Below are 15,171 nucleotides of genomic sequence, written 5' to 3'. Positions count from 1 at the left end.
AGCGACACACCTGACCCATTGAGAGAAGGCAGATACACCTTGCGACTTAGCCAGGTACGCAGGGACCTGCCTACGGACAGACGGCTGAGGGTTTTTCAGGCCGTGTGAGGGGCAGCTTGTCTCTGGGACAAGGAAAGCAGAGACCACCTGGCAGGAGACTGAGAAAAGCTGCGGCAGCTCCTCCATCTTGTCGTCAATCCTGCTTCTGCCCTCTGGAGGGACTTGGCTACACGGAAGCTCTGAACCAAGGACTGAACGACCCCTCCCAGCTGGGGACGTTCTCCAGAGACTGGATTTGAACCTGTCGTTTATTCCATCACTGCTGCAAGCCTGAACCAAGAACTTGGCCATCACTGGATGTCATTGATTCCATTTCACCGATTCTAGCTCTCGTCTGTATCTTTTCCTTTTATGAATAAACCTTTAGATTTTAGATTCTAAAGGACTGGCAACAGCGGGATTTGTGGGTAAGATCTGACTTGTATATTGACCTGGGTCTGGGGCTTGGTCCTTTGGGATCGAGAGAACCGTTTTTCTTTCACTGGGGTATTGGTTTTCATAACCATTCACCCCCATAACGGGTGGCCCTGGCGGTGATACTGGGGAACTGGAGTGTCTAAGGGAATTGCTTGTGTGACTTGTGGTTAGCCGGTGGGGTAAAACCAAAGTCCTCTCTGTCTAGCTGGTTTGGTGCCTTAGAGGTGGAAAAACTACCCCAGCCTGGGGCTGTAACTGCCCTGCTTGAAGCAATTTGTCCTGAATTGGCACTCTCCGTTGGGTCCTGCCAGAACCAGCATCATTACAGTGGCGTAGTCGTGCTAGGATCCACAGAACCAGGTCAATTAAGCTTTGGTTCAGAACCCCACACTATCCAAATTTGACTTTTGGTATTGAGAGTTTGGTTGGTTAAAGAGCAGTTGCAATGGGTGAGCAAAGAGCATATGAGGGGCTTGACAAAAAAGCCCTGAAAGATTTGTGTTCAGAAAAGAGGATAAGCTTTAGAAAGAAAGCTACAAATCAAGAACTGAGAGCTCTGTTAATGGCCAGTGATCAGAAGGCAGGAGCACAGGTCTTACCTGAGGCTGCAGAAGCAATTAGAATGCAGAAGGCAGCAAGTAATCTGCAACTTGAGCATGAACAAAAACTGGCAGATATTCGAATGAGAGCGAAGCAAGCCTTGGCCCAGCTGGAGAAAGAAGCCAAAGAAAGGAATGTTGAATTTGAAAAATACGCTGATGAAAGGAAGAAGAAAGCTCACCAGATGCAACAGAAGACGCCCAGACTTCTGCTTCCAGTCAAAAAAGCAATGGAAGAAGAGCAGAAACTGTATCCTCTTGGAAGTCCAGTTTATAACAATGTTGGTACGTTGTATGACTCTGAGCAGTTGTCTGGGTGTAACCAAATGTACCCCAACACTGCCACCTTATATGTAAATGCTCTTACTGTGAGTTCAGTAGAGGGTGGCCCCCTACATTGTGCCAATGCTCTGGATGGGAGTTGTGGTGAAAAATTCAGAGAGTGTAAAAGTCAATGGTAAAAGCTGTTTAGGGCAAATTATGGCTTCTAACATCACTCTTGTTAAAGCAGATCTAGTGAAAGAGGAAGATTACTCACCAAATCATAGTGTGAATGTTGTAGTCCTCTGTGAGTTTACTGTAAGCGTGCCTTTAGCCAGAATCCACCTTGAATGGGATGGTTCTAAGCATGAAGTTATATGTATGCATCGGATGAAGTGAGCTGTAGCTCACGAAAGCTTGTGCTCAAATAAATGGGTTAGTCTCTAAGGTGCCACAAGTCCTCCTTTTCTTTTTGTGAATACGGACTAACACGGCTGTTACTCTGAAACATGAAGTTATAGTTGGTATAAGGAAGTTACTGCCTAAGGATCTTTTGATTGGGGAAAATATTAAAGCTTTGTTCAGTCCAGGTAGCCAGTCACAGGAAAGGAATGATCTTAAACCTGTGTCTATCATGGGCAATGATTTGCCTGGGGCGGGTTTCTCCGAAGGTTTGTCTAAGGAAAAGAGCAGTTTGTCTGTGAATGAGGTTTCGGAATGTCTGTCTAACGTCTCAGAAGTGAATCTGGAGTTAGATAAAGAGCAGAAAGAACTCATTGGTCAGGACAATGTTTCTCAGGAGCAGATGAAAGTGGATGGTCAGGTGGAAGCCCTAACTGAGGAAGGAAAGGGTCGATTTTTGATGGGTGATGGATTGTTGGCTAGTACAGCTTGTAAAAGTGAACCTGGAAAAGGTAACTGTGATTTGCTGGAAGTACCTCAGAGTAGTGAAAAGAGCAGCAGGTTATCTGTTGGGAGTGGCAATGTGCCTGGTAAGGAAAGTTTGGATGAGCCTAGGCGGCCTTGTGAGCTGATGGCTTTGTCTAGTCAGCAGGGTGGGAAGGCGAGGAGAGTGGAAGATGAGTGTCCCTGGACCTTACCTATTACCTGGGTGGAGAATTGGGACAGTGAAGGAAACGTGTCTGTCAGGGGTATTGACTTGCCTATGGAGGGAGCTACCCCGGTCTCCAAGCAGTTGTCTGTGAGCAGCCTTGTGTGCTGGGGCCAGGGGAATGAGATCCCAAGCTGGGTGTCTGGGAAAGGAGAATGTGTCTCCGGCTCTTCTTTGTCTGTGGAGCAGACAGAAGGGGCCATTCAGCCTGTGATGGTTGAGAATGGTGCAGTTGTCTCAGAGTTGGTTCTGGATTCAGCTAAAGCCCAGGATGGGAAGGGTCCTAAGTTTGTGTCTGCTCGGGAGAATGGCCCTGTAACTAGGTTGCATCCAGTCAGTGTCATGGCGAAATCCCAGAGACCAGACAATTCTGGTGCTTGTATTTTGCCCGTTGCTAGTGTGTGGCTGGGAAAGGGTGTCGCAACTCTGTCTGATCAGGGTGAGATCCTAGTCAGGGCACAAGGAGAGCATGAAGGGGATTTGATTGTGTTACCTACTGAGCGTGTGGAAACCTGTAGCAAGAAGGAAAAGATTCCTGAACTTGTGTGTGGCAAAGGGAAGGAGAATGCTTCTGACCTTTTTATCTAGGAAATCTGTCAGTTTGCCTGAAAGGGGATTGTGTAGGAATCCGCCTGATGGGCCAGAGGTGATTCTGGATGTAAGGGAGACCCAGAAAGAGTCTGTTATTGCTCAGGAAAGTGTTCCTCTAGAGCAAGCCCTAGGTGAAGAGGGAAAAGGCAGAATTTCTGTGAGGGGTGAATTGTTGCATAGAAAAGCCCCTAGGGAAAGGAATCCTCATGGAGTCTTTGCAAGCAGTTTACAGCAACTGAAGGGTGTGAAAGTGATTTAACCAAGAAAGTTTCAGTTCCTAACAGCTGGACATTTTCTGCTGTGAATGGATCCACTGACTTTCCTGTTGAAAGATCCAGTGTGGAGAGCTCTGAGAAGGTCTCAGATGGAGTGAGAGCTGTTAAGAAAGTTGAACAGTCCTATAACCAAGTGGCTGGGTTTGGCCAGCTTGTGGGGGAGACAAGGTTGTCGAGAGAGGAGTGTCTCATGCTGATTCGGTAAGTGAACAGTCTGTGTCTCCGGTTCAGAGGGAAGACAGGGTAGCTGAGTCTGCAGAGCAGAACAGCTGGGCAGTTAATCTCTTGAGAATGCAGGGGATGGCCGGTAAACTGTCATCTCCAGGCACTTTGGGTATGACTTGTGGTATCTTGGTGAACTTAACATCTAATCCCATGTGGAATCAGAGGTTGGTAATGGAAGGACCACAGAGTATAGCTTGTTAGTGAAAATGGACGGTATCTCTTTAAAACAGAGTCCAGCCTTGGAATTGGTAGCAGTTTAGGATCTGAAAACTGGTGAACTGGCTCCTGTCTGGGATAACGCAAATTACTTGGCTGGCAGGGAGAAGAAGGACTTGCTAATAGCTGTTAGCACAGAGAGCACACCCAACCGGCCAGTGAATTCTGTTAAGCAAGAGAAATCAGGGTTTGATCCTTCAGGACAAGGAGGAAAAAGAGAACTTAATTTTATAAAGGGAAGCCACAGGTTAACCCTAAAATGCCAAAACCCCAATGGTATTGAGCCAAAGGTGTGGCATGACAAACATGACTGTAGATGACAGGTTTCAGAGTAGCAGCCGTGTTAGTCTGTATCCACAAAAAGAAAAGGAGGACTTGTGGCACCTTAGAGACTAACCAATTTATTTGAGCATCAGATGCATAGAATGGAACCTATAGTAAGAAGATAGATCTATACATACAGATAAGTTGGAAGTTGCCATACAAACTGAGAGAGGCTAATTAGTTAAGAAGAGCTATTATCAGCAGGAGAAAAAAACTTCTGTAGTGATAATCAAGATGGCCCATTTAGACAGTTGACAAGAAGGTGTGAGGATACTTAACTTAGGGAAAAAGAAAAGGAGGACTTGTGGCACCTTAGAGACTAACCAATTTATTTGAGCATGAGCTTTCGTGAGCTACATCTGATGAAGTGAGCTGTAGCTCACGAAAGCTCATGCTCAAATAAATTGGTTAGTCTCTAAGGTGCCACAAATCCTCCTTTTCTTTTTGCGAATACAGCTAACACGGCTGTTACTCTGAAACTTAACTTAGGGAAATAGATTCAGTATGTGTAATGACCCAGCCACTCCTACTTCTGACTGTAGATGGACACTTGCAATGAATTTGTTATTATTGCTCATGGTAATTTTTGAACTAATGTGTTGCTATTAACAAGAACTGTAAAAATGTACAATGTGCCTAATCTTATGAAAAAACTCTTAAACCTGCTCAGAGTGATACATAAAAACACACTTTATGTTAAAAAGGCCTTGTAATACTGATGTTTCACAGTTAGTGCCTGTAAACAGGCTTGAAACTTTTCACTGGGGAAAAGACATTCCAGACCTAATGTGCTGTATGAAAAGGGAAACTGAGGCACACTACCATATTGCTTTCACGACTAACTGCCAAGATTCCTATACTATGGACAACATTAATATCTACATTGACTATGTTAATTGGGTTCCACACATTTGCCAGAGCTTGTGTGAATAAAGTATCAGAGGGGTCGCCGTGTTAGTCTGGATCTGTAAAAGTGGCAAAGAATCCTGTGGCATCTTTACAATTGACCCATTGAGAGAAGGCAGACACGCCTTGCGACTCAGCCAGGTGTGCAGGGAGCTGCCTATGGACAAACTCGGACTGTAACGCTGCTGGTTCTGGTGGGACCCAACGGAGAGTGCCAATTCAGGACAAATTGCTTCAAGCAGGGCAGTTACAGCCCCAGGCTGGGGTTTTTCCTCCTCTAAGGCAAACCAAACCAGCCAGATGGAGAGGACTTTGGTTTTACCCCACTGGCTAACCATAAGTCACACAAGCAATTCCCTTCGACACTCCAGTTTCCCAGTATCTCCACCAGGGGGCGTTATGGGGGCGAATGGTTATGAAAACCAACACCCCAATGAAAGAAAAACTGTTCTCTCGATCCCAAAGGTCCAAGCCCCAGACCCAGGTCAATATACAAGTCAGATCTTACCCACAAATCTCGCTGTTGCCAATCCAAAATCTAAAGGTTTATTCATAAAAGGAAAAGATACAGATGAGAGCTAGAATTGGTGAAATGGAATCAATCACATCCAGTGATGGCCAAGTTCTTAGTTCAGGCTTGTGGCAGTGATGGAATAAACGGCAGGTTCAAATCCAGTCTCTGGAGAACGTCCCCAGCTGGGAGGGGTCGTTCAGTCCTTGGTTCAGAGCTTCCGTGTAGCCAAGTCCCTCCAGAGGGCAGAAGCAGGATTGACGACAAGATGGAGGAGCTGCTGCAGCTTTTTATAGTTTCCTGCCATGTGGTCTCTGCTTTCCTTGTCCCAGAGACAAGCTGCCCCTCACACAGCCTCGAAAACCCTCAGCCGTCTGTCCATAGGCAGGTCCCTGCGTACCTGGCTAAGTCGCAAGGTGTATCTGCCTTCTCTCAGTGGGTCAGGTGTGTCACTGATGGTCCTTCATGGGCCATCCAGCCGGCTAGGCAGAGCTGACACCAACGTGTCCGGGGTGTCACCCAGAAGCATAGGACAAGTTTGAACTACAGACAGTAGAGAGCCAATACTTATAACTTTAAATACAACAACGATTCACACATATAGACAGCATAATCCTAATCAGCAAACCCCAACCTTGTCTTAGGCACCTTATTTGACCCCCTTTATAGAAGATTTGGTGCCACTACAGGACCTTGGTTGCAATGATGATCTATAGGGTCCCAGATTACGTCAATAGCGTCTCCCCACTCCCCCCCCCCATCCTCCCCCTCCAGGCTAGGTCTGTCTGCCCCCTTGTGAGACAGCCCCTTGCCCTTTGCAGGCTCTCTGTGTGTGTGTGTGTGTTTAATCCTTCTCCAGCCCCTGCTGTGGGCCTACAGGCTGCCTGGCCTGGGCACAGACACCTGGGTGCCCCGGCTGCAGGGGGTCTAGGCCAGCCGGGATGTGAGATCTTCCAAGTGACATGGCCGGGTGCTGGTCCACCGCACATGCCACGCAGAGGGCAAGCTGCTTCCCAGCCTCGGGCCCAGTGCAGCCCCCAGGCCCAGGCCAGCAAGCCAGCTGGGTGACCTGGGTGAGGAGCAGGGGGGTGGCAGCCGGGGCACCTCCCCACTAAGCTCTCTCTTCTCTATCCCCACAGCCTGCAACCCCAATGCCTGCCGGGCCACGGGCCGTGGCCTCCAGCCCAAGGGCGTGCGAGTCAAGGAGGTGGCTGATTTCAAGGTCTACACCAAGGGCGCTGGCAGTGGCAAGCTCAAGGTCGTGGTGAAGGGGCCGAGTGAGTGCTGGGCAGGAGGGGAAGCTGTGTGGGGCCCGGGTGGGAGGCGAGGGCCAGTGCCCTGGAGCATCACGGGAAAGATCCGTCTCTCTCTGTCAGCCTGTCCTCAGCCGGGGCAGAGCAGCATCTGGGCCAGAGTGCTGGGGAAACTGAGTCACGTGACGAGCGGGGGTGGGGGGGGTGAGTCTCACTGCTGCCCCCTGCTGGACAGAGCATGGCACACTGGCCGGCTCTGTAGCGCAGTGTGTCTGGAGCGGAAGGCGCCAGGTTCTGCCCTACTGGCAACGGACGCGGTGGCTGGGCAGCAGTCCCGCTGCGCGCACTGCCCAGGCCGGGCGGGGTGCTCCCCGGCCTGGTTCGGCTCTCACCGCCTTGCCCCTCTCTCTGCAGAAGGCACGGAGGAGCCGGTGAAGGTGCGGGAGGCTGGCGAGGGGGTGTACGAATGTGACTACTACCCCATGGTGCCTGGCAAATACGTGGTGGCCATCTCCTGGGGTGGCTACAGCATCCCCCGCAGGTAAGGGACCGGCCTGGCGCGTGGCGCTTGGGGCTGGAGCCGTGTCTGGACAAGTGCCGGAGCCTTGCACGCGCACGTGCGGGGGAGGAGGAGCTCGGAGCGCCCTGGCGGCACTGCCTGCAGATTCCTGCCCAGGGTCGTTCTGCGCTCTCGAGCCGGGGAGTGGCTGAGCCCTGTCACGCTCGTTACGCTAGTGGTGTCCCGGGCGCAGAGCAGCAGCCTGGCCGCCCGGGGTCCCCTGGCTCTGACCCTCTGTCTCCTTCGCAGCCCCTTCGAGGTGCAGGTGGCTCCGGAGCCGGGCACCCAGAAAGTCAGGGCCTGGGGCCCGGGCCTGGAGACTGGCGTGGTGGGCAAATCAGCCGACTTCGTGGTGGAGGCGATTGGCACCGAAGTGGGGACCCTGGGTAAGAGGGCGGGCGGCGGGCGGCAGGGAGGGACCTGGAGGAGTGGGCAGTGGGGCCCTAGGGGGTGGAAGGGATCTGGGGGAGCAGGAGATGGAGACCTGAGGGAAGGGAGGGATCTGGGGGAGGTGGCGGCAAAGCCCCTGGAGAAGGAAGGGATTTCAGGGAGCAGGCGGCGGGGCCCGGGGGGAAGGAGGGAGGGATATGGGGGGAGTGAGTGGCAGGACCAGGGGGGGCGAGGGGTCTGGGGGAGCGGGGAGTGGGGCCCCAGGGGGAGGAGGGGATCTGGGGGAGCGGGCGGCGGGGTCCGGGGGGGGTCAAGGGGTCAGGGGGAGCGGGGTGCGTGGAAGGAACTTGCTGAGCATCCCCCCTTTGGTGGGCTTGGGCAGCCTTTGCCATCGTCCCGGGGCCTCGCGGGCTGGGTGGGGGGTGGCGGCTGTGGGGTGGGAGGGGGGCCCTGGCCCAGCCGCTGATGCTGGCCCGCGGCTCCCCCGCAGGCTTCTCCATCGAGGGCCCGTCGCAGGCGAAGATCGAGTGCGACGACAAGGGGGACGGGTCGTGCGACGTGCGCTACTGGCCCACGGAGCCCGGGGAATACGCCGTGCATGTCATCTGCGACGACGAGGACATCAAGGACAGCCCCTTCATCGCACACATCAAGCCGGCCACCAACGAGTACTTCCCAGAGAAGGTACAGCCGCCCCGGCCCTTTCTGGCCTCCCTAGCCCCTGCCCCTGCCACTTGAGCTGCAGGAGACTCTCCATTAGCTCTGTGCAGTACAGGGCCTATGACACATCAGCTGCAGTCCAACCTTTCTGCCGCCTGTCTGCTCCCCCACTCCGGCTCATCCCCTCTCCCCCTGCCTCCTCAGGCATGGGGGTCCCCTCCCCCAGGAGCCCAGCTCGGGGTGGGTCTCAGGAGACAGGGACAGAAGGAATTTTATAAAACTTTGGCCAGATGGATGAGTCTGAAATTAACTAGGGAAACTGAGGACAGATCCTCTTGGAGGGGGGAGGGGGGGGCTGGGTGGCTCTCTCAGTGGGGCGGGAAATGGGGCATAGGGCCTTTCTCCTCCAGGGGGCGCTGGTTCTGATCTGGCTCCAGGGCAGGGGACTGGCTGGCCCAGTGGGGTCAGGAATGGGGTACAGGGCTTTTCCCCTCTAGGGGGCGCTGTCTCAGCACAGAGTAAAGATCATTGCCATCCAAAAGTTGCAATGGGGCCTGGGTGAAATGAGTTTGGGGGGGTCCCAGCCCCGTTCCCAGGGGTCCCAGCCCCCCATGCACCCTGGCAGGGACAGGCTCTCTCCCCGCAGCGCTGGCATTCGGTGGTGGGAGGCTGGGGTCCCCTCTCCCCTGGGGGGTCCCTTTGGGGCAGGGAGCTGTTGCCCGGCCCACGCAGGGCACGGCGCACCCCGCCCAGTCGTGCGTTCCTGGCGGGCTGCCTGGCTGAGGTCCCGCTCTCCCGCGGCAGGTGAAGGCCTTCGGGCCCGGCCTGGAGCCCACCGGCTGCATCGTGGACAAGCCGGCGGAGTTCACCATCGACGCACGGGGAGCAGGGAAAGCCGAGCTCAAGATCTATGCCCAGGTAGGAGGGGCCCCAGTGGGGGTCTCAGCGCAGGGTACCTTGCTGGGGCCAGCCCTGGCAGGGCATCCGGGGCAGCGCCCCAAGGGCCAATCTCTGCTGAGGACCCAAGCATTACCCAGAGGGCAGGTTCCTCCTTGTGGGGTACACTGGGGGCATTTCCCTGCCGGCATCGGCTGCTGTTGGAGACTCGGAGACGGGGCTAGATGGGTCCAGGGTCAGGGCTGGTCTCAGTGGTGGCAGATGACAGAACGAGGAGCAATGGGCTCAGGTTGCAGTGGGGGAGGTCTAGGTTGGACGTTAGGAAACACTTTTTCGCGAGGAGGGTGGTGAAGCCCTGGAATGGGTTCCCTCGGGAGGGGGTGGGATCTCCTTCCCCCGGGATGTTCCGTTTAATTACACTGTTGGTGCTATTACCACGCCGTTCAGCTATAGCCCCTCTGGGGCCTGATCCTGGGCTCCACTCAGGACTAAATCCAGAGTTGCCTCTGCTCTCGTGGGTTCCAGGACCAGCTGCTCCAAGAAGCCGTCCTTGAAAGCCTCCGGGACTTTATCTCTGCATCCCGTCCTGAGGTGACGTGGACCCAGTCAATATGGGGATAGTTGAAATCCCCCGTTATTACTGAGTTTTCTATTTTTATAGCTTCTCTAATTTCCTGAGCATTTCACAGTCACTGCACCACCCTGGTCAGGCGGTCGGTAATACATCCCCACTGCTGTACTCTGCTTATTGCAGCCTGGAATTTCTCTCCAGGCAGAGTCTATGGGACAGTTTGATTCATTTGTGATTTTTACTATGAAATGGTAAAATCTTTACGGTAAAATCTTTACTGTAAAATCAGTTGGGCCCACTGAGCGAAGCAGCAGGCAGGTGGGGTACCGGGTCAGATGGGCCCACAGCGTGAAGCAGCAGGCAGACGGGATACCAGGCCAGATGGGCCCATGGTGTGAAGCAGCAGGCAGGAAGGATACCAGGCCAGATGGGCCCACGGCACGAAGCAGCAGGCAGGCGGGATACCAGGTCAGATGGGCCCACGGCGCGAAGCAGCAGGCAGGCGAGATACCGGGCCTGATGGGCCCACGGCGCGAAGCAGCAGGCAGGCGGGATACCAGGTCAGATGGGCCCACGGCGCGAAGCAGCAGGCAGGCGAGATACCGGGCCTGATGGGCCCACGGCGCGAAGCAGCAGGCAGGCGGGATACCGGGCCAGATGGGCCCACGGCGCGAAGCAGCAGGCAGGCGGGATACCGGGCCAGATGGGCCCATGGTGTGAAGCAGCAGGCAGGAAGGATACCAGGCCAGATGGGCCCACGGCACGAAGCAGCAGGCAGGCGGGATACCAGGATGGGCCCACGGCGCGAAGCAGCAGGCAGGCGAGATACCGGGCCTGATGGGCCCACGGCGCGAAGCAGCAGGCAGGCGGGATACCGGGCCAGGTGGGCCCATGGCGCGAAGCAGCAGGCAGGCGGGATACCGGGCCAGGTGGGCCCATGATCTGATCTGAGTTAGACCGGCTATAAATCCAGTCCAAAGTGAGGAATCCCCCGGAGCATGTGGCACTAGTGGGGTACCAGCCAAAGCCCCATCCTATGCAGTACCAGGTTCCACAGGGGGAACTGGAGGATCCTCCAGGGAGCAGGAGGGGTGGCTCTCTCTGGCCTGCACACAGCCTGGGGCGGGGGGTGACCTTTGCCCTCTGGTGCCCGCCTTGCGGCTGAGCTCCCAGTTGTGCCCACAGGATGCTGAGGGCTTCCCCATTGACATCAAGATCAAGGACAACGGTGACAACACCTTCCACTGCGTCTACGTGCCCACCAAGCCCATCAAACACACCATCATCATCTCCTGGGGCGGGGTGAACATCCCCAAGAGCCCCTTCCGGGTGAGTGACCCTGCCTCTTGCTGGACCTCCGGTGGGGGACTGAGCGGGCACCGGTGCCCGCCGGCTAGGCACCCCGCCAAGCTCCCAGAGGAGCGACGAGGCAATGGCAGGGCGCTGAGGGGGCTCCGGATTCAGGGGGATCCCAGCCCTCCACTTGGCTTGGAAACACCCCCTTCCCGGCGGTGTCCCAAAGGAGCTGGCCCGGGCGTCCTGCCCAGCCTGCCAAGGATGGAGCGGCCCCTGTGGGTGTGGGGTGGGGGGCTGGGCCCCGCGGCTAGCCAGGGCCCATGGACACGGCGCGTTGCTCCCGGCAGGTGACCGTGGGTGAGGGCAGCCACCCAGAGAAGGTGAAGGTGTACGGCCCCGGCGTGGAGAAAACGGGGCTCAAAGCCAACGAACCCACCTACTTCACTGTGGACTGTAGCGAGGCCGGGCAAGGTAGGGCCGGCCGAGGGGCCGTGGGGCGTCCCTGCTCCTCCATGCCCTCTGCTGGGTGGCGCGCGGCCCCGTGGGACTCTAGCTGTGCTCAGGGCACCGCTGTCAGGGCTGCCATCTGATAGCTTTCGGGGGCCCACGTGTGTAGCGAGTGTGATGGGTCTCAGCCCGATCTCTAGTGGGATGGGCACACCACTATTGCAAACGCCACCATGTTTGTGGGGCCTGGACTGGCCAGCTTGGCTGCGGGTCCACGGGCTACGTGGGGCATGAAGAGCAAGCTGCCCCTTGGCCTCAAAGGGTCTCTCGGGGCAGGCCTAGGGGGTGATGGGGGCTGCTTGTGTCCTCCAGCCTCCCCGCCCTTACCCAGGGCTAGAAAGCAAGTCCCCCCCTGTTACCCGGCCCCCACTGTGTGCCAGCCCCCCTGCCCCTGGGGCTCAGCCAGTCCAGCCCCCCACGACCAGCGCCCTGCGTGTCAGCCCCCACAGCGGCTTGGCTAGCTCCCCGGTGATGGGGGCTGCCTTGGCTTTTGTTGCAGGGGATGTGAGCATTGGGATCAAGTGCGCCCCAGGCGTGGTGGGACCAGTGGAGGCTGACATCGAATTTGACATCATCAAGAATGACAACGACACATTCACAGTGAAGTACACGCCGCCAGGCGCCGGGCGTTACACCATCATGGTGCTCTTCGCCAACCAGGTATGGACTGGCGCCGGGCATTACACCATCATGGTGCTCTTCGCCAACCAGATATGGACTGGTGCCAGGCACTATACCATCATGGTGCTCTTTCCCAACCAGGTATGGACTGGTGCCAGGCATTTCGCCATAATGGTGCTCTTCGCCAGCTGGGTATGGCCTGGCACCAGGTATTACACCATTGTGGTGCTCTTCGCCAGCCGGGTGTGGGACTGATGCTGGGCCCAGGGCAGAGGAATGGCGCATGGGGCCATCTCATCTCAGGGGGGCTCAGACCAGCGTCAAAGCCACCGTTTTCCCCAGGTGCCCCCCCCTCGGGGGGCATCTCGAGGGGCTCTGTAGGGGGCTCCCTGTGACCTCTCACCCTGGCACTGGGGATACTGGGAGGGACCTGCCATTGGCTGCCCCCCTGAGCCGGCGGGGGTGGGGACTGGGCTGGGCTGGGCTGGGCTGGGCGTGCTGCTGTCCCAGGCTAAGGAGGAGGCCCCTGGGGGAGAGTGATGGGAGCCCTGTGGCCAGCGCAGACCCCATGCCTGGGGGCATCTGTGCTGCTGGAGGGGCCTGGCCGGGGCAGCTCTGGGACCCATGGCTGCGAATTCACGTCCCCACTGGTGGATCCAGCCCACCCGCCCAGCTGCCATGTTCCACCCCAGAGGGGGCAGCATGTTGGAGCCGGCTGGGCGATTGCCGGGTAGGCGGGGGGCTCCAGGAGGAGAAGCAGGAGGGTCTCCCCCTGTCTGGCTCTCCATGGGATCCTGGCCCCCCAGCCCCAGGTTCCAGCCAGCAGGACTTCTCTCACCCCTCTCTTTCCTGTGCCCCCCAGGAAATCCCCACCAGCCCCTTCCGCATCAAGGTGGACCCGTCCCACGACGCCAGCAAGGTGAAGGCTGAGGGGCCCGGGCTCAGCAGGACAGGTAAGGGGGTGTCCATGGGCTAGGAGGCTGCAGTGCCCCCACCCCCCGGGTCAGGGGATGGGCCCCCCCCCCCCAGGCTGGCAGTCCCCCCTGAGCAGTATGGGGCCTGCACAGCACCCGGATGGGAGACCTCTGAAGAGAACTTGGGGTGCTTGCAGGGACAGGGTGGAGCAGGGCGGGGCTTGGCAGGGGGCGCTGTGCGTGGGGGAGCGGGGCAGGGGCTCGGCGGGGGGCACTCTCCCAGGCAGTCAGTGCCAGCCCCGATGCCTTGCATGGCACCAGGGGGCGCTGTGTGGCGGGTGGGTGCAGGGCGCCCGGGGGAAGCTGGGCTGGCAGGATGCTGACCTGGCGCCTCGATCCCCTTCCCACCAGGAGTGGAGGTCGGGAAACCCACCCACTTCACCGTGTTCACCAAGGGCGCCGGCAAGGCCAAGCTGGACGTGCAGTTCGCTGGGGCGGCCAAGGGCCCAGCCGTGCGGGACTTCGAGATCATCGATAACCACGACTACTCCTACACCGTCAAGTACACCGCCGTCCAGCAGGTGAGGGGCCGGGGCGCGTGCCAGCCGGGCATCGCCCCCTTCCAGGGCTGGGCATCGCCCTCCCCCGCCCACACACCAGCCAGGCATCGCCCCCTTCCAGGGCCGGGCATCACGCCCACACGCCTGCACCAGCCAGGCACCGTCCCCCTACGAGAGCTGGGCATCATCCCCCCTGCACACACACACCTAGACGGGCATCGCCCCCTACTACAGCCGGGCATCACCCTCCCCGCACATGCAGAAGCCGGGCATCGCACACACCCCACCCCATCCCCAGCCGAGCATCGTTCCCCACACGCCCAGCAACCGGAGATCGTCCCCCCCGCCCCCATGCACACCCACAGCTGGGCTTTGCGGCTCCCTGCCGGGCATCACCCCCCGTCCGTTCCCTGACTCGGTTGCTCTCCCCGCGCAGGGCAATCTGGCTGTGACGGTGACGTACGGGGGGGACCCCGTGCCCAAGAGCCCCTTCACCGTCAGCGTGGCACCTCCCCTGGATCTCAGCAAGGTCAAAGTGCAGGGACTCAACAACAGTGAGTGGGGGCAGGGCCGCGCCCAGAGACCTGGGGGATGGGCTGGAGGGGCTGGAAAATGCCAGGGCGATGGTTCAATGGGGTGCAGGAGGAGTGGGCGGAGATGGAGGTGGCACTGCGATGTGTGGCAGGCGAGTGGGTGGGTGGCACAGTGGGGCGTGGTGGGCGAGGAGCTGGCACCGTGGGGTGTGGTGGGCAAAGGGGTGTCACTGTGGGGCATGGCGGGCGAGGGGCTGGCATGGTGGGGTGCCAAGGGGGGGCACCATGGGGCTCGGTGGGAGAGGTGCTCGCACTGTGGGGCACAGCAGGCGAGGGGCTGGCATGGTGGGGTGTGTCGGGCGAGGGGCTGGCATGGTGGGGTGTGGTGGGCAAAGGGGTGTTACTGTGGGGCACAGCAGGCGAGGGGCTGGCATGGTGGGGTGCCAAGGGGGGCACCATGGGGCTCGGTGGGAGAGGTGCTCGCACTGTTGGGCACGGCGGGCGAGGGGCTGGCATGGTGGGGTGTGTCGGGCGAGGGGCTGGCATGGTGGGGTGTGGTGGGCAAAGGGGTGTCACTGTGGGGCACGGCGGGCGAGGGGCTGGCATGGTGGGGTGTGTCGGGCGAGGGGCTGGCATGGTGGGGCGTGGTGGGCAAAGGGCTGGCATGGTGGGGTGTGGTGGGCAAAGGGGTGTCACTGTGGGGCACGGCGGGCGAGGGGCTGGCATGGTGGGGTGTGGCGGGCAAGGGGCTGGCATGGTGGGGTGCGGTGGGCAAAGGGGTGTCACTGTGGGGCACGGCGGGCGAGGGGCTGGCATGGTGGGGTGTGTCGGGCGAGGGGCTGGCATGGTGGGGTGCCAAGGGGGGGCACCATGGGGCTCGGTGGGAGAGGTGCTCGCGCTGTGGGGCACGGCGG

At 58.2% G+C, this 15,171-nt stretch overlaps 1 protein-coding gene across 5 annotated transcripts in view; it reads left to right on the top strand.

Annotated features, from left to right (window-relative positions):
* Positions 1 to 15,171, top strand: part of FLNC (filamin C) — a 60,281-nt gene that overhangs the window by 20,766 nt on the left and 24,344 nt on the right. For all 5 annotated transcript variants that reach the window (XM_077807927.1, XM_077807933.1, XM_077807932.1 and 2 more), the window contains exons 9-19: positions 6,636 to 6,773; positions 7,164 to 7,290; positions 7,558 to 7,694; positions 8,189 to 8,382; positions 9,163 to 9,276; positions 11,012 to 11,155; positions 11,470 to 11,593; positions 12,129 to 12,289; positions 13,113 to 13,203; positions 13,576 to 13,745; positions 14,161 to 14,278. In XM_077807927.1, coding sequence (XP_077664053.1) covers positions 6,636 to 6,773; positions 7,164 to 7,290; positions 7,558 to 7,694; positions 8,189 to 8,382; positions 9,163 to 9,276; positions 11,012 to 11,155; positions 11,470 to 11,593; positions 12,129 to 12,289; positions 13,113 to 13,203; positions 13,576 to 13,745; positions 14,161 to 14,278 — 1,518 coding nt within the window. The remainder of the gene's footprint in view (positions 1 to 6,635; positions 6,774 to 7,163; positions 7,291 to 7,557; positions 7,695 to 8,188; positions 8,383 to 9,162; positions 9,277 to 11,011; positions 11,156 to 11,469; positions 11,594 to 12,128; positions 12,290 to 13,112; positions 13,204 to 13,575; positions 13,746 to 14,160; positions 14,279 to 15,171) is intronic.

The sequence above is a fragment of the Eretmochelys imbricata genome, chromosome 1, assembly GCF_965152235.1.
Source record: "Eretmochelys imbricata isolate rEreImb1 chromosome 1, rEreImb1.hap1, whole genome shotgun sequence".
Lineage (NCBI taxonomy): Eukaryota > Metazoa > Chordata > Testudines > Cheloniidae > Eretmochelys > Eretmochelys imbricata.
This window is presented reverse-complemented; position numbering and strand designations above follow the sequence as displayed.